At 36.8% G+C, this 23708-nt stretch overlaps 1 protein-coding gene across 1 annotated transcript in view; it reads right to left on the bottom strand.

Moving 5' to 3' along the window:
* fgd (faciogenital dysplasia) overlaps window positions 1-23708 on the bottom strand; it is an 80123-nt gene that overhangs the window by 17492 nt on the left and 38923 nt on the right. The window contains 4 exon segments of the mRNA XM_030138283.1: window positions 3577-3666; window positions 7063-7672; window positions 8262-8463; window positions 10148-10318. Coding sequence (XP_029994143.1) covers window positions 3577-3666; window positions 7063-7672; window positions 8262-8463; window positions 10148-10318 — 1073 coding nt within the window.

Raw genomic sequence — 23708 nt, 5'->3', positions numbered from 1 at the left:
AGAGAAGGAGATCGAACTAAAGGAATTGATCTCTTTTAACATTCAAAGTCATTTTAAATGAATGGGAAAAGGATAAATGTGGCTGTCGATGTTTTTCTAACTGACTGAATCTGGTTCTGCTTTGAGGTGCTTTTAAGGAACATTGTTGTTATACTTTTAGTACCTTTTAAAATAATGGTGGTGTTTTATATGTATGTTCTTATTTTAATGTTTTATACATGCTTTTAGCACTGACTTTTATTGTGTTTTATGTATGCTTTTTTGTGTACAGTATATTTTTAGTGTGGCTGTATGGCTGTCATTTCTATTTTGTGTAACTCCTGCTAGTTAAATTAAAGGTTATAATAATTCACATTTTTTGCAAAAGGATAGTTTTTAAATGTACACATTTTCATCATGTAATTTTTTTTTTTTTTTGGACTAAAACAAAGAAAAAAGTTTGGATTTGGCATTATTTATAGGTTTTTGTGCTATTATTCTACCGGTCCAGCCCATTTGAGATCAAATCCAGCTCTATCTGTTTGGTAATATGCAACAAATCTCAACAAATCTGATAAAAAACACACACAAAACACAATTAAGTGATTCTTCAACCTCGCATCACATATGTACTGACAGTGTAGCATAATACAGTTTTAATTCATATATAATATACTGTCCTACACCCCCAGTGATTCAGTTTTATAAGCAATACTTCTCTACTGTAATCTACTTTAACCCCAGTGATAAACTTCACTTTCATAACCTTTTTCTTTTGTCCCAGTCACAACAATGGATGGGCACAAGTGTTTCCATGGAAACTTGTGTCGTATGTGAAACCCGTGTGACAAAAACAGGAAGCTAAACCATGAGGCCGTCTGCCCTCTGTAGCAAACACAGCAAAGTCGATTGTGATAGGGCAGCTGTGCAGCTCCTCTACCACATGAACCAAATAAAGAGGAAGAGGATTCAACCACATGGAGTACACTTGCAACACACACACACCAACTAACACAAATAGAGCAAATATATTCACTGTTTTAATGAGCATTTACAGGAAAAAAACAAAACAATACTGACACTACTTTTTCTGCCCTGATGAGCTACTTCAAGGAAATAATAGTAATAAATTTATAGCCTTTCCTCTCTTACTTTGATAAAACATCTATACAAAACATAACAGAATAGAATTGTTATTTAAGCATAATTAAGTGAATGTGGACCAATGTGGGTGGGGGGTGGAGGGGTACTACTTTTCTCTACCTGTGCTGAGAGGATATATATACTGAAAACGTGTCCTAATAAAAAGATTATTTAAAAAAAAAAAAAAAAAAACAGTAATGACGTCACATTTTGTCAATGTTTCAGTCACCCCTTAGATTTTATCAGTCACAATCATTTTCTCATTTTTATCACCAGGAATTTAACTTCATTAGCTGTGGGTATAGGTGTAGATTTCAGGGAGATAAGGGTTTTGATGACTTAAAAACTGCTGGAACGTTAATCCCAGACAACATTTCATCTGAAGGGGTGGCTTTTTACAGCCAAAAATCATAAAATCAAACCTACTGGGTCAAACGTAAAGAGTCAAAAGCAAAAAAGAGGAAGATGTTAGTGATTAGGACAGACTCAAAACCAAGTAAGTGGTCAGAGACAAGGTACCTTTTTGACTAAACTTTTAAATGTGTTGTTTATTGACTAATCTTAAGATAATATCGTCTACCCGAAAAGTTTGAGTTCAGTAATATGGCTGAGATGTCACAAATCATCATCCCCGAAACACAAATATGTGTTTTGAATGTGGAAAAAAAAGTAAAATCTGATCGGAAATCCTTGAAAGAAACAGATATAGGGTGTTTAAGTTTAGTAATATATGTATCAATAATGTGTGTTACTACATTTTTCACAGAATTAAAGGTAGGGTAGGAGATCCTGGAAAAACGGTTCGAGCAAGCTATATTTTGAAAATACACAATTCAAAAGTCCAAACCCCTTTCTTCAGACTTCTCCCCGAAGCCACTCCTCCAGAGTACTGGATTGTACTCGCAGAGGAGGGAGGGACAAATGGCAATTGAATTTGATAGACATATCACCATTCAATCATTTCGATGGGCCCGTTAAAATGATTGGATGATGTTTTTTCAGTCCTGTCCGTTCCACAGGTGACTAAAATTTTTTATTTATTTATTTTTAACTTTTTATTTAGATTTTTGCAGAATATAAAACAGAACAAAACATCTGGGACAAGACATAAATTAAAAAAAAAAAAAGAATAAAATAAATAAATTACACCACATAGTATTATTATTGTTACAGATATTATACTATATCTATAGATACATTGCCAAGTATCGAAATATTCATATATTTGTATACATATGCACACATCTATATAAATACAAAACACCTCATGTCAGGGCTTATAAGAGCAATTCTCATCAACAACCCAAAAAGTTTAATTATACAAATAGTCTTCAACCATGTGCCATCTCCGCTTAAAAAGATCCATTTTCATTTGTAATGATGCAGTCATTCTTTCTATAGTGTACACTTGTTTCAGTCTTTGTTTCCATTCTATTACCGTTGGTAATTTGACACTCTTCCAATTTACTGTTACTATTTTTTTAGCAATCAATAGTAAAATATGTAAAATATATCTATGCTCTGCATTAAAATCATTGACCGGGATGACTCCAAGTAAATAGAACAAAACATTTGAAGAGACTTCTCTTTAAATTTTTTATTTTTGTGTTAGAACATTTAATTAATTGGTTGTAATTGGGGTTTGAAGGGGATTTTAAGCAATATAGTAAAAAAAGCTCCAGGAAAATATCTTCTACCCTACCTTTAAGTGATTTCCAAAACATTTCTACCATCAACTAAAGCAAAAAATGCACAAATTGGTGCATAGAAATCCAAAAGGATGTAGGAGAAGAAGTGCTTAAAGTGTCTCTCCTAATGTTGGAAACCCTAAACCAAATTCTCCTCACTAAGATGTTTATGTTAATAATATTACTACATCAAATCTGCAGTGAGTAATAAATGCGAAGGTATTAAGATATAATAAGAGCTGATGGAATCCTAAAATAGGGCTTTAGTAATTCTGTATTTGTGTATGTTGGAAAAAAAAAACCAACTCCATGTAAAAAGCTGAATCTGGGCACTATTATTAAACTAGACTAGTTTTTAAAGAGCTTTCTACATCATCTTTAATCCATAGGATTTACAAACTTGTACTTTTAGAGCCCTGTGAGGACAAGTCAGGCCAACACGTATCCTTTACAGCCACACACAGTGCACGCAGTGGTGACAAAGCTGTTTTTATGCTGCACATGTATAAATATAAACACATGCACAAACCCCTACACTCACAAACACACAGTCAGTTTCTCACATGATCGTGCTTACACTGTTCTGAGTAATCCAGTCAACAGAGGAAGGGTTGTTGTGGATCACAGTGCCACTTTTAATCCAGCTCAGCCCTGATCTCAATCACTAAAACCACTGGCACACTTAGCAGATTGAAATTTGGACCTCGTCATCGGACTCGCCGAACCGCCGGCGAGATGAAACGGCACACGGGGGGGTGGTAGTTACCTGGTCGAGGAGGTTTAGTCGTTTGACGTAGGCCTCTTCAGTGTGGAGGAGCTCTTTGGCGATGTTCAGGAGCTTCTGAGCCTCTGAGCACTGAAGGAAACAAACACAGGATTATTTATACACTGAGGCTTTTTAACAGAATAAACATGGGAGGAATGACACACACTTCTGTATAAAAGTACAACATGGCTTCTAAAATTCAGAGTTCAGACCCTGGCTTTAGCTTTTATAATGAATATCCTTGGAATGTACAGACATAGGATGGATTTAAGAACCAGAGTCACCATACTTCAAACATATGACAGAAGTAACGACTGGCTTTTGTAGGGATAACTTCTGCAATGAAAACTATTTAACACATTACTGCATTTTATCACAGACATATTCACTATTATCACATCTGCTGTTGTTGGTCATTTATATTGAGTGTCAAACACTTCTTTTCATATATTGTGGATTTCTATGCATCAATTTGTGCATTTTTTGTTTCAGTTTTTGGTGGGTCAGTTAAAAATGCAATAAGGCTCATAATAGATACATGTATTACTTTAAAATAATTTATCTTAAAGCACCTCCTCACCTTCCATTACTGTTACTGTATTTGCACTACTGCCACTATTGTACATAGGTCTTGCTTTACATCTCCACAGAGCATCTATTATATCTTTTATACTACATTTTCCATTATTATTCTATGTTGCACTATTACCTCCACCAAGGAGGTTATGTTTTCATCGGGGTTTGTCTGTTTGTTTGTTAGCAAAGTATCTCAAAAAGTTAAGGACAGATTGGGGTGAAAATTTCAGGAAATGTTGATACTGGCGCAAGGAACAAATGATTAAATTTTGGTGGTAATTGGGGGAGGGGGGTGATCTGCCTTGGCGGAAGTCTGCACTTCTTTTCTAGTTATTATCTGTATTATTTTTTAAAATTTTTTTTTTATGTATAGCATTTTTCCTTCTTTTTTTTATACTAAAGTGAGAGAGAATCAGCATTTCAATTCTCTGTACATCCTGTGTATGTAAAAGTAAACATAACTGGTCCTGATCCTGGTGAAAGTCTGTTAAACTGTATTTTACTCCCTGCTTTTATGCAGACTAGGATTATGTATTTCTATCTACCACTATGCATTGTTTTCTTGTTTGCTATTATGGATTTTATCATTAACGGTGAAGTACTTTGGAACTATTACTATGAAAACTGCTACACACAGTAAATTTCCTATTCAAGTATCTGTAATAGACAATTATAATCAGTATTACCTGAGTCAGTATTAAGGTGATCAGCCTTTTACATAGACAGCTTTTGAGTTGTGTCATATGCAAAGTTATACTGTTGCCTGTTTTGTTTGTGGCTGAGACATCTCTTAGCTGCATTTACAGCAAACTGAAGCGACTTTCACAAAGCTCTATTTTAGTCACTGGTTTAGTTCAACTACCTCTGAAACTGTTAGGACAGGTTCTTTCCTGATGTAGTCAAACTAATGTGCTCTCTTAAAGTTATGATGTTGACACTGAACAACAAATACATTAAGTCTATTGCAACAGTGTGTGTTTCACAATATTCGTCTACCTCACACACAATCAGCTGCTGTAATGCCTGAAGGAACAGCAGAGATGACCATATAATAAATGCTGTTTTAAAGTGCATGATTAACAGCTCAACTTGTTTTAATGTCTGCAGAGAAGATGGCACTCAAGATCAGCAAAACCTTTCACTCTCTTGCAGTGCTCATCACAGAAAAACCCACATCCTCTGTGACAAGATTGTCATGACATGGCTATCAAAATGTCAGCTGCACTGTCAGACACATTCATACACAAACACACAGAAAAAACATGCACAGACACACAGAAAGAAACACACCCTTCCTCTGCACAGCGGGTTTGGGATCAGGAAGTGCTGGACAGTCATGATACCTCTGCCCTGCTCTGAGCAGAGGCCGGACCATAGTGGATTCATGTGACATTAGATTGAGTTTTAGGTGTGTTTGACAGCACTGATGAAAAGGACTTCTGCTGAGAAGAAGAATTCCACTAGTGTGATGATTTTCATGAGTGCTGCTACATTATTAATATGGTGTTGTTTCACCTTGTATTACTTTTTCAGAAATCGGTATAATAGTACTAATACTAATACTATAATAATAATCATCATCATCATAATAATTCCACAAAACTTGGTGCACTGTTTAAAACGATGCTGATTCTCTTTTTCCCAATTGATTAAATCAGTTGAATAGTCCATCCAACTGTTAAAGTGTTTATTGTTTTAGTACTTTTCCAGCTTTTTATTGCTTCTCTCATGAATTTTTGGAGATATATTCCTGCAATCAAATTAAAAATTACCTAACACTTTCTTAAAATGGTATATTTCCTTAGTATAAACACTTGATGACATGTTTTCTATGATTTATTATGAATAAAATGTTTGCAAATCATTCCATCCTGTGGAGATGTGTCACCTGCATCATATACATAATGAACTTTTTTCCTTAAAATGGGAAACTTACTGAGTTTAAATATTTGGTATCTTTTCTATGTTCTGTTGTAAATATATAAAATATGTATCTATGGGAATGACTTTTTGTAATTGGTGAAAATGGAAAAATACAGACACATAAATAAATATGGACCAGTGAAACATCAACCTTGAAATGAAAGAAAATATCTTCTGGAATTGAACATCAAACTAACTAAAAAAAAACAAAAACAAAAAATCTAGATTGAGCATTTTTTTAAAAAATTTTTTGGGTTGCTATTTTAAGTAATTCCAGTTAAAAAACCTAGCTAGAGCTATTTGCAGATATCTATGTCCTTGCTGAAAAGATGTCCTGTTGTTGCTGATTAATTTTCCAAATTGCTGACTCTGTTTCCTTTAGTATATTTAGAGACTTTTTCTAATCAGGAACTGTAGGAAATACTGTATTACCAGCATGTTTATAGGTCACCAGGAAGAGTGTATGTACTGTTTGTGATATGAGTGTTGTTTACAATCAATAGCCAAACTGAAGGACAAGATAAAGCTGAAACTTTAGACCAGCTGTGTTAAGATTTGTCTCTGGCCTCGTCCTTACCCATGCTCCTGTTACTGCTTTTGGGCAGACACTCATCCTTTTATGTAACAGCAGAGCAGCTTTTAGATAAACCTGAGTCAATTCTGACCGGCAAACTGCGGCGGTAACAGCGTATAACGTTTCATGCTGAGGTATTCTTTGAAACTGTTCATCCAGGCTGAGATAATAATAGACACAGGCTACTTTTTCCACTACATGAAAGGTAGTCTGACTGGCTCTGATGAGGCTTTTAACTTGCAAGATGTTCTCATTTTAAACATGCCATAAAAATTCCTGAAAATTAAGAGGTAGGTGGAGGTTGAATGAGATATCTGATGACCACCTCTGATGTTTGGAGTTTTATTTTAGAGTTTAGATTATGGTCTTTTATTTTAATGACTTGATGAGGCTTAAACATGCGAGCTACTCACTTTGTGTGCCTCTGAGTGTGTATCTGTCAGATACACACTCTGTGTGTCTGTCAAAGAGTGAATCTCTCCACTGCTCCCCTCATCCAAGTCACTGTCCTCATCTTGAGTTGAGTCTCGCTTGTTGCCCAGGGTAACACAGCAGGACACACTTTCTGTTTCCGTGACGCTATCATAATGGTCCTCTTCATCAATGGCGTCCTCATTAGGGAACACCTCCCCTTCGGCGGCGCATGACGGGCTGTCGATGCCACTGTCCCGGTTAGGGATCTTCCCGTTCTGCTCCGATGTGTCCGGATTGTCCAGGAGCTCATGGGAGGAGCCGTCCTCCTGCTCCACATCGTCAAGGCAACCAACACTGTGTGCGATGTTGACCTCAGTGTCCAACGGAGCATCGTCCGAGCCGCTGATGTGCACAGAGGCCAGACGGGAGAGTTCAGGCACCTCGTCGGTCCGATCAGATGTGCCGAGTGCAAGTTTGTCCACAGGGGAGGAGTCTCCTGCTACCTTTACCGTGGCGTCCTGGCTGCAGGAGGAAGTGATGTCATTCACAGTGTCCATCCTCAGACACAGGTGCAGCTGAGACCGTGGGAGCACCCCCAGGATGGGAACCCTGGCAAAAAACAAACACACCTGATTTTAACCATTTAACATCCAGAAGGTTATAGGGTTTAGGGTTACGTCTGAGCCACATGTAAACTAATTAAGGTTGTGTTTTAACCAGATGCTCAAAACCGAAATCAGAGTTTTATCTTTAAGTTTAATTTATGCAGTTTGGCCTTGCCATAAGTTTACCTGCAACAGAACGTTCCATGTTGCAACTATTAAATGCTGTAAAACATATGACTAATCTGTCATGTAGCCTGATTACTTTAAAAATATGTAATTTCAAAGAAAGATGTGTTATGGCCCCATGTTTATTACTTTTATCTGATAAATATTGCTTATTCAGTAGTCCTTAGCTTTTCTCAGGCAAAATGAGTTTCCACCTGCTGTATTACACAATACAGGACAGAAAAAGGACATTATTTTTGGAGGATTTCTTAGATTTTACCCTTAAACAGCAAAACACCCAAACAAGATATGAAGCAGGAAATTATTTGGAAACATCCAGTTCCCGTGCTCACATGCAGACGCACACCTGAGCATTATACAACACACTATGAACCCAATGACCTAGAAAACAGATAATGAAGCCTTACCTTGAGTTTTCAAACCTCTCGATGAGCAGCCCCACCTTCTGGGCCTCTCTCTGTGGCTCTGCTCCCAGGACAGGAGGGGTTAGAACAGGCTTTGGTTTAGGAGGAGGAGGCGGCGCTGGCAGGGGTCTAGAAGGTGCCGGGGGGATCCTTTTCGGTTTCTTGTCTTGCCCAAGAGCCAGCAGATGTGCAGGTTTAGGGGGCACTACAGATGCAGACGATGAAACAAGACAAGAACAACAGAGGAGAGTGGCATGAGGCTGCAGACATGAACCAAAATAATCAGGTAACACGTAGAAATCCGAGTGAGAAAACCTCCATGGCTAAGTCCTGATGTCAAATATTGCTCCCTTGTAAAACCTCAAGACCATAACCTAAGGGAGAAGACTAAAAGTCCAACACAGAAGCTGGCACTATAGTAGCGGTGCAGAGTGAGACCGACTGTGAGCCTCAACTGTCTGCCTACTTCCTTATTTCAGAGGAGGATGCTGACATGAACGTGTGCGTAAGTCGTTGTGGTTCCAGCTAAAATAAAAAAAGAGAAATGATAACGTGTAAAAACGTACAGTACATACATGTGTGCATACAGACTACAGACTAGGCTTGGGTATACACTGGCATGGCATCAATTTTCAGAAAGATGAACATTTGAAACCAGGAAATGGAATGATTTGCTAGAGTTGTTAATTTCAGCACTTCCTCTGTGTTCATGTGTGTCTCTTTATTTAATTAAATACAATGCCTCAGCTGGACTCTTACCCAAACAAAATATATTAAAAGCCCTAACAAAAAAAGAGCAGGACCAGTAAATTATTAATTGTTGAGTTTCATTCAATAAATCATTATAAAGATATACATAAACAAGTGTAACCAGCACTTTTATCATTTGTTTTTCAAATTATCAAAGTAAGATTTAGCATATTTTATCTCTTTAGATGATAATTAAAAAAACAAAACAGAACTGTAGACCAGTCATGTTTGTCATTCTTCTACAGTTACATATTGATATTTTTTATTGCATTCAGTCCCTTTTGGTGATAAAGAGTTGCAAATATCTTTGGAAATGACATGAAATAAACGTAAATACAAAATGTGCATTTTAAGAAGCGTGATTCATACTCTTAAAACAAATTTAAGACAATTTTGAATAGCTTATCTGGCAAACACTTTGTTTTTTAATGTGGGAATGTTGCATATTAGAGCATTTAAGCTTGATTTAACAATCCAAATAAAATACACTGTTGCCCATAAAGTGTGAATAATTTTGTTTTTAGACACATTTCTCTTTTTATTCCAATTTATACACATCAGTAATCACCTTCAACCAGGTACAATGATTACATACTCAGTCCCAGTTACACTTTACCTATCAAGAATAAAGCACATTGTCACAATCATTTCATGAGAAGAGGTAGAAATATTTTATTCCAGTTTTATGGGCAACATTATATAAAGTAATACCAAGTAAATTACCTACCATAATGATAATAATAATATGCAGCATACTAATGCATTCATTATTATTTATTATTTATCATAAAAGCACAGCTGGTGCTGCTACAAACCTCCTAAATAATGTCCTGGAATAAATCATAGAAATTCCCTGAACATAATGGGTGAATCATATTTAACATTCTTCCAATGATGCCTGAACATAAACACTGGGGAGCCACTGTCCTGTTTTCCATAAGCAGCTCCATCTTCGGTGACCTACTGAGCGATCTGAGTGACAGAGTGAGGCCAGACAGCTGACACGCTTCATGTTATAGGGGAAGGTTTTCTCAGAACAGAATAAATAACATCTTGGTAGCAGAGGTCTGATACTGCTGCACCTTTCAATTAAAATGACAGCACCGCTTTGAAGGGGCCACGCTGTCACTGCATTTTACCTTGAGGTTTCTGTGCGATTGGTGATTTGGGTGAGGTGGTGAGCTGGGGCCGGGGTTTGATGGCTGGCCTGTCGTGACATGGTCTGGGGGTGAGACCTTTCGTTACTGACCGCGGTGAACACAGGTAGTCCGAGGACCCACACTGGTACTGTAGAGGGGACGGGGGGAGGTCTGCAGGAGGGAAACATCATACAGAACAGTATTAGTTATCGATCGGGAGGATTAGATTTAAACATTTTAATCCTTTTTTGGGTTGGATGAGACAGGTTTCATTAAAAATAGATGCAGCACCCAGTGTAATCCTGCTGCACAGATGCATAGTGTGTGCACAGTACTGCAGGTACGACCTTGAGGATGTTCCCCTCAGATAGAGAACAGCATTGATCCTGTCACAGGCCTCAGGCAGAGCACATTGAACTGCATATTGGTTTCCCTCGAACTCTCTGATAGGACTGAATTAGACTGACTGCAGCGCCTCTTTACTCAGTCTATGAATAGTGAGTGTAGGAAAGAGACAGTAAACACAGACAGTGAATCTGATAAGTATGTATTCATCTGACATCCATTCAAAATGTTTCATGTGTTAGACAGGAACAACAGATGTAGGTACAGTTAAATAAAATGCAAATGATGCAATGAATAGAACTTCTATCTCTAGCTCTCTGACCAGACTTTGTCCCAGATGAAGCTTTTAAGAAGAAGTTTAATGCAAGAATAACAACTAAAAGTATGAAAAACAAGCATAAAGACATATAATAAAGAAACATACAGACCTTAAAACAGGTTAAAGGGTTATACTGTATGTAGTATCTCAGCTTTCAAATATTAAAAAATAACTTAAAATTATCATTACAGTGTTTAGAATAAAGACCTACGATGTTATATCAAAGATGCCAATGGATTTATGTGACCACTAGAGGGAGTAGTGAGTCACTCTGCTGGTCTCACAGAGAAATGAAAATTATTACCTCAGGACCTTTGACAAAAGTCTCAGAAAGTGAAAGATGGGATGAAAACCACTAAGAAGCAACTATTAGAGTAAAAGAAAGTGACAAAGTGAAATTCGAAATAAGAATGAAAAGAATGGAGTTTGATGTTGAAAATCACAGTCTTGATCATGAAAATTATGAAGTTTTAATGTTATTATTTGATGATATTATCTTTGCTAAATTCACTGTTTGTTGATCCACGGTTCAGACTAAACTGTGACAGTTCTAACTTAGTTGGTACAATTCCAAACAGATCTTTGGTGCAGATACTGACAACACAAACCGTACAGAAAACAGAGGTGATTTGTGGCTAAAAACAGAGCTAAGCTAACAGAGCTATAATGTAAACTATCAGCTGATGCAGCACATGAAGATTATAAGACAGTGGTATTTTGACCACCTGTGAATTTTAGTTTGAAAAAGAAAACTTGAATATACCATAATACAGATGTGTGTACACAATGAGATTTAAATTTTATTCAGTGTATGGATACATAGAGGTGATTTCTACGTGAGACTTTGAAATATAAATACTTCATTTAACCCCTTTAAGAGACTCAACTACACAAAAATAGACAGGCAATCTGTATAAGCAACAGTAAAAAAAACAAACAAAAAGTAAATTAAACTGAAGTATTCATATATTTGCCTTATTTAATCCACATTTGTACCCTGATGCTTAAAGCTTAAAGTCATTTAATATATTTTATTTAGAGCTGCACTATATATCGTTTGAATATCATCCTTGCAATGTATGTATGCGCAATAGTCACATCGCAGGTCCTGCAATGTAGGGGGCAAATGAACTCAATATGTTCTCATCTAATTTCAAGGGTATGTGACACACACTGCGCGCAGCGATCCACCAATCACAATCTTTCTCAGCTCTTCTCAGTTTGGGGTGAGTCGCTGGTAATGACGTTGAAAAATGAGCAACGAACAAGAGAAAATCACCATAAACGAAGACTTGGTGCCAAAAAGAAAAGAAACATCAATTATCTGGAATTATTTTGGCTACAGGAGGGATGATATTGAAACACGTGTTCTGTGTCGACAGTGTCTTGCACCTGCAACGAGAGGTAACAACTAATCTGTTTGACCGTTTACATCGGCACCAAACAGCTATTGCATACTCCACAGTATTTTTTTATATTGCAATATATATCACAGGATTTAAAAAAATTGCAATGTCAGTTTTTTCCAATATCGAACAGCCCTAATTTTATTAATAATAAATAATGACAACAAATCTATGGCCTCTAAATTAGAAAAGGGAATTGACTGAAAAGGAAAAAGGAAAGGAAAAAAATTCAAACTTCTTTCAGTTTTTGATGTGAACATTTACCAGACCTGTGTCTCCATGTACAAATATGTTCACTGAACTCACATTCTTCCCAAAGTTTTTCAGAATTTCTTTATGTTGTCCTCTGTTATTCCCAACTATCCTACACGATATTCAAGCAAAGTTTATCTTCCGTACTGCCGAACTTCTGTCAGTCAGTATTCTCTGAATATCGTGGACCAAATCTGTGGAATGATCTACCACCGGAACCTCAATCAACATCTACTTTATCATTGTTTAAAAAGCATCTGAAAAGGACTTTAATTCATGAAAAAATGTAAAGCTATATATCATTTGATTTGTATTTGATGATTTATAATGTGATTTACATTTTTATTGTTTTTACTTTAGTTTATTAATTCAGTTATATCGTATTTTTAATTCTTTTTTCTTTTTCTTTTGTATTGTTCATTTCTGGGGAGGTATTCCTATAAGCCTTTTTTGGGTTCTAACCTCTCCTGCACAATAATGTTACTTGTTTGAATGTTGTTGTTTTTTTCTTTCTTGCTGTTTTATGATGTGCAAATAAATAACTAAATAAAAAGGCAAAAAGGCAAGAAAATACTCTCGAGAATCCTATTTTTATTATGAAACTAATAAGCAGTGACATGTTATGGTGGACTAAACTGATTCACTTAAGGGGGAAAACCTGCTTTTCCAAATATAGCAAACCTTTGTAAATACGTGTGTCCAAGTGGATACTGAGGCATCCTTTTTTGACATTGTTATTATCTGATTTGCCCTTTTGTTGGAACAGAATGATGTCCCTTGGTAGATTATAATAATAACTATGCAAACTACAAGTGCACAGCTTTGTTCCTTCAGGCTTATGGATTTGATCTAGTCACACCAACTTTTTCTCAACTGGATTACAGCCTGGAATTGCAGCGAGCCCCTGCAACAGCTCTGGCACATCTAATTTGGTGTTTTTCAGCTGTGCTCCAGGCAGTGGAAGGGGAGAATTCAGTCTGTAATGAGTGTTGTTACGCTGCCTACCCCATGTGGCACACTGCAGCTTTTCCCACCATCTTTACACCACAGAGGAATAAGAAGAGGCAGCGGGAAAATATGAGACTACACTCCATAAAATCAAAAAAAAAAAAAAAAAAAATACAAAAAAAAAAAAAAACTACAAAACCTTGTTGTCTATTCAGTTTTCTGGAATTGTGTCCCTATAGCAACAGAAATATTCCAAGCATAGAGGCTCATGCTGTGGTTTTCACTAATACTGTCTCTAAATCAGTGAAGTCTAGTGGGTTGAGTCAGAGGAAACGCTTGACCTATAAAACAGTGAACAGGCATGTCCTTCAACCAAACAACTGCCATGTGAAGCACTCTTTGACCCAACGCTGGCTGGGGTCGATCTTGGGAAAAGCAAACAGCCTGGAAGACAGCAGCATAGGGGGCCCGGTACCTATGGAAACTCCACGTCACTATGGTTACAAGCAAGAGAACCTGGCCCTCATATCAAACTGTCTAACACTAAACAGAAACTTGCCGACACAGCAGAGAGAGAGAAAAAAAAAAAAAAAAAACGCGGCACATTTAGACAGTTCACAAACACAGGATAATTGGGATAGAAAACACACACATAAAAGTACCTTATTTTTATTAATAATGTCATATTCCTAAGATTCAGTTAATTCTGTCAAAGAGATAAGTAGAAAACAGAAAGCATTACCTGTCTCCAGCCGTTCAATTTCACATATCCAAAGTCCAAAGACCAAGACAATGCTAATCTCCTGTACAACTGAGTCAGTATCAAAACAAATCCTGCCCAGTTTGCCAAAGTACACGTGAACGTCACCGACTAGCCACACACACACACACCAAACAAAGATCATCAAAGCTTAGTTGTGCATTACACCCTCATTCAGACACACTCACACTTGCTTATCCTTTCCCAGGTGTGTTCGGGGAGCTGCACCTGTCTGTTCACCTGCCAAACCTGATCCACGTACCTCCTCCCGGTGTTGACAGTCACGTATGTGCATGTGTGTGTCACTGTTCAGTCCAGCACTTCAGAGATACTCAACAGCAGGCTCACAGTGAAGAGCTAGAGTTAAACACACCTTTAACACCACTACTGCACTGATTCATTTGTACTGGGAGGGATCCAGTAGATGAGATTAACGCTTTAATTGTGAAATTTTACCAAGGCCTTTGTAAAAACGCACGAAATCACTGATCTGAGCCCAGTTTCAGTTACACATGGACAGATGACGAGACAACTATCATCACACCTTGTTGACTGTGCGTTACCATGACAACATTTCCCCGCTCTGACAATATTTTTGTCATCATCAGTGGTGGAGTCTCGCTCTACGTGCTTATACTTGAATATTTTCATGTAACACAGTTGTCTAGTTCCTCTCTACCACATCTCAGAAGTGAATGTACTTTTACTACATTTATGTTACAGTTTTAGTTGCGAAAACAAAGTTTTTTCATCCAGTTGAAGCTACGTGTCTTGACGTATGTTTATTTTTAATATTTGTGATTTCATTTCATTTATTAAGATCCCCATTAGCAACTGAAACATCAGTAGCTATTCTTCCTGGAGTCTCCAAAAATGTCTGTGATAACCTGAACAACTAAGTGTTATTTTATGGGTTGAGAAAATTCTCAAGCTAAACCAAACTAATTAAAAACCCTAGAAGACAAAAAAAAAACAAAAAACAATTTAACGGGGAGCTACTGGTATTCAGCAAACTAAAGGTGCTCATGGAGTTGGCATGAACAATTGGAAAAAGACAAATATCCAGGCACTCACTTGGTTGGAAAATGTAGAAAATGTATATATAAATAAAGGCTTTTTAGATTTTCTAAATTTTCCAACCAAAGTGAGTACCTGGATTTTTGTCTTTTTCCAATAATTAAAAACCCTCTTGGATTTTCTACAAAACTGATGTTTTTCTGAGCGCATGAAAAGCTGACATTTTAGATAATAATCCAAAAAGTGGAAGTGCTGCTGGGTCTTCTTCTTGGTAATTATCCACAGGTGCTCTTTGGAAACTTGTGGTGTGTCTGGTTATTTAGAGTCAAAAAAAAAAAAAAAAAATCTGCATAAGCATGCTAGATTTCAAAAAATATATCCAAGGCACACTGTAGGATTTGTGCAAAAATAAAATTTTACTTTTATTTTTACACAAATCCTACAGTGTGCCTTGGATATATATATTTTTTTAAATCTAGCATGCTTATGTGGATTTTTTTTTTTTTTTTTTGACTCTAAATAACCTGACATTTTAGATATATGTATGTAGTTCTAACAAACATGCCATCCTGTATAATATATGATGCAACATATAGAGCAGTAAAATGTTATATGCACATTAATGCAGCAGTATCAAGAACATAAACCACACGATGATGTCTTCTACTTTTCATACTTTAAGTACATTAAGTGAGGTTTTAGATCTAGAACTCTTACTTGTAATGGAGTATTTCCAGTGTGGTATTATTACTTTTACTTGCTGTGAAGTGCAGGATGTGAAGGACTTGTTCCACCACTGCTCATAAGCTCAAGCAGCGACTAACCTGTGATCTTCTCAGTTCGTTCATGTGATGTAATGCTCATAAGTCACGCAGAAGAGAACAGAACGAACAGCACCCAGAGAGATTAACAAATATTTTGGGTCGTAACCTGAAGAACCGCATTTCACTGCATTTCTAAATATACTGAGAGATGCGTACCCAACTCGCCAAAAATATTCAGACACTTTCAGGTATTTGTCAGGGATCTTCTAGAAATGTAAACCTGGTTCTCTCGCTCCTGTTCTGTGAGTGAAAAGCACAATGTGCTGCCAAATGTCTGGTGACACTGCGATAGTGTCACAGGAGAAACAGCTCAGGAATGTCCGTCTTATGTCATGTAGCATAGTATATAAGCCCACATTGGAAAGGTTTGGCAGGGACAACTTCTACTTGGAACAGAATCGAGGATGTAATTTTCAAGCTGCTACATTAACTTCTTGTCGGTAAAAATATTTGGCTTTTAATAAAACAATAGATAACGGAAAAAAAATTAACAACACAAGAGTAAAACAGAAGATTTTAGGGTTTTTTTTTGGCAGCGTTTGATTCCTGAGCTAAAATGATTTTTTTCATGTTTTTCATCAGACAACATGAATTCATTAATGTTGCAAACATCTACAAAAACAATAAACAGATAATTATTTTGATGACTGATTAATCAGTTTGTGCAATTTTTTCTAATGAAAAAATGAAAAACCCAACAAATCTCTGATCACACCCTCTTAAATTTGAATATTTTCTGTTTTCTTTAGGCCTCTTTGACAGTAAAACTAATTTTTATTTTTCCTTTATTTTTGGTGGCACAATGAAAAAAGAAAAACAAGAAAAATGAAGAATTACATTACAATAAAAGCAATAAACTGCACAAAAAGTTTTAGAAAATCAAAATTATGTTAGAACAAGCATAAACAACAAGACAATAACCAAAGCAGAACCAAACAAAATAACTTGGGCTTGGATGAACAAACAAGACATCATCAACACTAATCACCCTTGTTTTACATTTTATGAACCAAACTAAGCAATTAATTGAGAAAATAATTGACAGATAAATCCGAAAATAATCGTTATTTACCACGGACAACCAAATTATTCAGATTTACTATTCAAGCCTAAAAAAACATCTCATACACTTAAGCACATTTCCTGTCCCAAAATCCTTAAATTATGTAGAAAATATATAAAATGTGATAAATGACCAAAACCTACAATTTTACTAGAGTTAATCCTTTATTTGCACCATTATTTGTTAATAATTAATGATGGCACCTGAACTGACACTGCACCAGTTTGCTTTGAAAAAAGAACAACCTTATTTTGGAATAAACTCACTCATCTTTTTTCCAGTTTCTCAAACACACAAGAGACGCAAAGATGAAAAAAATGCAAAAAACCTCACTGGTTGTCAGTCACCATCAGCCCTGAGGCGACCCCCTCAGAGTCATTTATTACCCATCATCCCTTGAGTACAGTCCTCCCACCCCAGTAGTGTGTGCCAGTCAATCAGAGTTCCACCCCACAAGCTCACCCTGGATGAGGCTGAGCTGACAACCCTGTTCCCCTCACTTCAACCACCTCCTGATTCCCATCAAGATGCTGCCGAATCCCAGTGACTCCCTTTCCGACTGTGACACCTCATTACTCCCATATCACTATCGCATTTCCCATTGTGTCTGCATGTATAATACCTGCTTTGCTAGCTGGATATACAGTTTTGGTTTCACTTCTTCTCTGCCCACAGTGTATCGATCTGGTTCCTTCAGTGTGTTACCCCGAAAGACTCAGTCAAAGAGCAGCAGTCTCTCATCTAATGGCTCTTAGATTTATAATGGACATCAAACCATAGAGGCACTTAACTTCTAAACTCAACTACACACAGACCTGGGGATACGGCGGGAAGACAGAGTGATGAGCAAATAGACAAACAAAAGAGATAGAGGAGAGCGTCATTAGTTTTCACAGTGTGTCATCTACCACTCCATCCTTTCATATCCCCTCTTACTTCACGCCGTCTCTCTCCTCCCTGAGCAGCAGGAGACAGTAATGAGCACTCTGACCTTGAGCTACTTTTTTTTTTTTTGTCATCACTTCAGCGGCTAAAAGCTTAAGCCAGAAATCCAATGAGGAGCACAGTTAGTTTAGTAAATATTGGTGCACTAAGAATATTAAGGGCTCACACTACAGGGACAAAGAAAGGGGGAAATTGTGACTGTGTTTGTTTATTTAAGCGCAGAAAGAGAGATTCTGCAAAACTAATTTAATACAAATAATACGAATTGAATACAATTAATCTAGTAAGATGATATAAGGATACAGTCTAAACCAGGGGTGTCAAACTCATTTTCTTTCAGAGGCCACATTCAGCTCAATTTGATCTCCAGTGGGCCGGACCAGTAAAACAATAACATAATAACCTATAAATAATGACAACTCCCAAATTTTTAGTGCAAAAAATAACATTAAATGATGAAACTATTTTCATTTTACACACTATCCAAAACAAAAAAAACATGTGAATAACCTGAAAAAAACTGAAATTTCTGAAGAAAAACAAGTACAATTTTATCAATATTATGCCTCAAGTTATGATTTATACATGTGCATGCCAGATCAGATCTACCAAGGCACAAAACAGGCAGAATATTGTTAAAATTGCCCTTATTTTTCTTTAGACATTTCATATTTGTTCAGGTTATTGAAATTTTATTGTTAAAGACTATCAGAATTTAATGTTCTTTGCAATAAATTGGTGTTGCCATTATTTATAGGCATAATGTTATATTATTTTTCTCACATTAAACCAAGAAGAAAATTTGGAGTCATTATTTCTAGGATATTATGCTGTTATTTTTGAGTTTGATGCCCTTGACTGTTAATATCTTCAGGGTAATTTTTGTATTTTGCACTTTGTAAATTCATCTCACGGGCCAGATTGGAACCAGTTTTAGCCCCTGCGCCACATGTTTTACACCTGTGATCTAAACTGATGTTAGGATTGTCAGGGAGGCAATATATTACGACTTTTTCAGTAAAATTTTAGGGAATCGACATAGTACAAAGAACACACCACCACATGCATAGTCTCCACACTTCATTAACACTCTGCCATTGCCGTAAATAGGTCTGGCTCTATCCATTATCATTCTGGAATAGGGTTAAAAAAAAAAAAAAAAAATCTGGGTTGTTTGTTCTTCATGGCACTGAGCGCAGGAACAGAGTTGTTTTGGTGGAACATGAGGAAGCACGTCATGCTATTAAAATGACACATGAAAAGATGTGTATCTGTCAGAACTTGTCATTTTCAGAGTGTATTGTTCTGTCACATAATGAGGGACTTTCAAAGTGAAAACATAACAGAATGACAGTACTTCCACTGCATGATGGAAATATTCACTGCTGACTACCTGCATGTAATCTGAGTTTAGTCAGATAGTACACATAAATTACGACACTGCTCCAAAATGAAACCTATGCAGAAGTATCTGGAAGTGTAATACCCCTTTCAGCCACTAGGTGCTGGCTTAATCAGTCATTTTTTTCCCCCAAAGTCATTCTGGTGTTATTTGTTTTACTTGGAACCTTTTAATACATTTTGTGGTGGTTCATCTTTAAATTAATTCTCAAGTTACAGATTTGATGTCTGCTATGTCAGATTTTGATTGACAGGATGCGACTGATCACTTGCTCACTATGCAGTCAATTGCTATTTTCGAGCTTCTGCTTATTGAATTGAAATATGTTTTTCATGACAGACACCTCAACAGCGGTTATGGTTAATGAGTTGCACTAACAGAAAGGCAAAATGACTTGGTTTTGTAAATGATTAATGAAGTTTAGTGTTTTACTGAGTCATTAAGACAGCATTAGGTGACCCCTGACCCCTTGTGCTCCAACACCTTCAGGCCTTTGGCAGCCTTATCACAAGATCTAATGTTGCATTAGTGTTTTGATATTTTCTAATTATCATAGCACTTATAAATACATTTATACCAGCTCATATGACCATGGTGATAAACACAGCAAAAGACCGTGATGAATAAGAAAATGTAATTTACTCATGCCACTTGTTACAGTGACATTCGTCCTCTCAAGTGGAGCCCCAACTATTATCACATTAACTGGTGTTAATCTGGTGATGACTGAGATGTCATCATAGTACTGAAGAATGTTATCACAGGATACAGATTTTCTCTGTATTATGAGGGACAGTCTAATTAAATCAAGGGCTGACATAAGGGGTTGATTGAATTGAGCAAATACTGCATAGAAATAGAAAAATACCTGTTTTATATTGTAAGATAATGGAGTAAATCTCATTAGTTTATGTTTTGTTTTTTTTTATCTACATTTTAATTACTGATACTTGTTGTAATCTAATTTACAAGCTGTAAACTTGAGTGCAGAAAAAATACAGTACAAATGAGATTTGTGCTGTAATGTGTAATGTAATTTTCTTTTAGTTTAACCCATAAAGATCCAGTGCTACTTTTGTGGCACTTCTCTATTTTTTTCTCCATATTTAACTTTTCTTAAGGGATCACCATTTATTATTACATTATCCTCTGTATTTTGCATTTTTTTCAGTAAAAATCAGGTATTTTCCTATATTTAATTTACTGATCATGTAGGTGTTGATAAAAGCTAGGATTAAAGTTGAGGTTATTATGTCAGAAACAGAAAAAAATGAAGCGACATTTTCAGTAAAATATGTCAATAACTGAACATAAACCAAGTGTCTCCATCCACTGTCATTGATCCAACTCCATGGGTTTTACTGATGAATCAATGTTGTAGAAGACAATGGTGTTTCCATGTTCACTACGGAGCCTTTGAACGTCCAAATGGGTCATATCTGATGACCATGAAAAGATGAGAAACTGCATTTTACACCAATTATTTACATGTATTGATAGGTTTAGTGGTTCAGAAGTTATTCAACATTTTAGATCAGCAGATGATTTTGGTCACCAGTGGCTGTTTGGGTCTTTATGGGTTAAATTAAAAAAATTATACAGAAAAAAAAGGATTAGTATTGAAGGGAGCAGGTATCAGTGTTGGTACTAATATCAAAGATCTATGAATAACACCCACAGCTACATAATAATAAGTACAGAGATAGATCCAATCTATTGGTCTGTGAAGAATGAAAGTATATAGGTTTTTAATAGCTTATCCTATTTTGCGTACAGATGGGTGTATGTGATTCTCAAATGGGTGATTTCAGAGTGGAGTATCTATTTAAATGGAGCTATTCTCATGCACACAGAGGAAATAAAGCTGTGAAAGGAAACCCTGGTGTCAGGACAAGAGCAGCTGCTCCAGGATCTGCAGCAGAGCAAATCCTCAATCTCTGACAATCAGCAGATTTCTCCCATAGAGTAATAAGGCTCCAACTCCCAGTTCACCACAGGGTTTATTAACACACGCACATGCAATCATACACACACATGTACAGACGGATCAGCAGCTATGCAATCACACAATGGCATCTGGCACCAGATTACAAATCTATATTCATCTATTTTTCATCACAATGACAAAATCCATGTTCGCTTTGTCTTTTTAATGCACAGCCTTTGTGTCAGATAATTGTTATTTCAGAATTAGTGATGCCTAAAGTTTCACTCATATCATATCTTTACAGGGGTCTGGGGTAGTGGGTAAATCATCTTGTTAGGTTTGTCGTTTCCCTTAAATCAGGTCAGTGGGCACAGCACGTTCAATGACACGTCTCCCACACTAAGTGGGAGGATTTCACCAGTTCCCACAGATTAGAAGGGTGAGATTTTGGCGATGGATGGAAGGACTAGAGGATGAGGAGGCAGCAGATGGTGAAATATGTTGGAGAAAGTAATACAAGAAGGTCTGTGGGATATGACCAAAATCTTATATCTTGGCATCAGGGCTTTCAGATCCAGGTAACAATGTAATACATGTCCCAGTACGACATATTTTCTGTAAATTCAAGCAAAAAAAAAAAAAAAGATCACATGGTATTCTTATAACACTGGTGCCGACTGGAATTACTTTTCTCCGTTTATTTGAAATCTTAGAGGAGCAATAAATTTGGACCTTAAATGTGAATCTGCTGAAAAATATCTCAACAAATATATAAAACTGATTCATGGCAGACTTCATGGCAGACTTTTAGTTGGAAGCTCCTTGTTTTCTTTTTCGTCTTCTTTAGTGAGGTTCAATTGCCTCCATATTCATGTTTTTAGTGCCTTCATTGTGAATTTCCTGTGTGTTCTATACCAAGTGGAAGAAAACGAAGTTATCCAAATAATGAAAAATATCACTGTCTCAGTAATAAATGAGTAATACAACAAAATAAACAATACAGCTCAGAGTGAAAACAGGCTTAAATATTGTGGAATCACTTCAGAACATATGTATGGCACAAAATATATATATGAAAACAAGTGGAAAAACTAGTCTTGTGAGAATGTGAAAACATGGAATAATGTTCCATTGTAATAAATCACTTCTGATCTGATTTTGTGAAATACTGTTACTATCACAAGTGGAGCGAGAAAATCACAAATAAAAACTGACAAGTCAATGTGGTGCGGTCCATGATGAATCCCTGCCTAAATCCAGCTACTCTAGAAACAATCCTTCCTCGCTGCATCCTGAGAAAAGCAAAGAGACCCAATTGCCATGGCAACAATGTTGATCTATATTGCTAATATAGTAGGTAGGTCATGGTGCACCATAAAGAACCTGCCTAACTTTCAGCAGAATTACAGCTAAGATAAAAGTGGACATAAAAATGCCATAAGAAATGAATAAAACATGTCCCTTATGTCTTCAGATGGCAGAAAATGAGAAGACGGGCCATTCAAAGTAAAATGATATAGAAAAAAAATTATAGAGGGCATGCACATAAAGTGGGTCAAACACCAGCCTTCAACCTTCTGATGCTTTCGTAGGATTTGAGAAGAGCAGGGGTGTTGCATGAGTTTTCCCCTGATGAGACCATTTACAGCATGACCCATAGTCTGAATAATTCAGCTGCAAACTCCAGATTGTTCCTGTACAAGTCATTGGTGAGCACTAAGAGTTTATAGTAAGTAACACAATGACACCGGGATATCACATGGGAATGAATCAAATTTTATCATCATCATCAAACCCACTGTCCTCTCAGCCTCCACCCACCATCACTACAGTACAAGGAGACTTTTATGAGGAAGTAAACCACTGCTTGTCTGGATCCAGCACAGTAGAATAGCCCAGGGCATTACTGTAAAGGAAGCAGCCACAGATTGGCAATTAGGCCAACACACACACACACACACACACATACACAGGAGAACAAGGGGGTTTACAAACCTGCCTGTGGAGATGACTGGCTGACTGTCCCAGAAACGACTGAAGCCTACTGTAGCAGCTCTCAATGGTGGCTTTCACTGTGTAACGTTAAAACCAAAGCGGCTCTTCTGCACAACAATTAGGGTGAAGCTGAGCAGGAGAGCCCATCTTTTCCTCTCAGTCCAGTCTCTAAACACTAACACACCTTCGTTAACAGCAGGGGAAATTTCTAACTGCTGGTACTGGAAAAAATACTCCAGCTCTTTCCATACCCACTGGGGGTGGGGGGAGGTCTTACCAAACACAGGTCTGCTCCATGAGTCACTAGCACCCAAAGCCTGAAATAGCATTTTCAAAACAAATTTCAATCATTCCCTGT

Source organism: Sphaeramia orbicularis, chromosome 7 (genome assembly GCF_902148855.1).
Source record: "Sphaeramia orbicularis chromosome 7, fSphaOr1.1, whole genome shotgun sequence".
Classification (NCBI taxonomy): domain Eukaryota; kingdom Metazoa; phylum Chordata; class Actinopteri; order Kurtiformes; family Apogonidae; genus Sphaeramia; species Sphaeramia orbicularis.
This window is presented reverse-complemented; position numbering and strand designations above follow the sequence as displayed.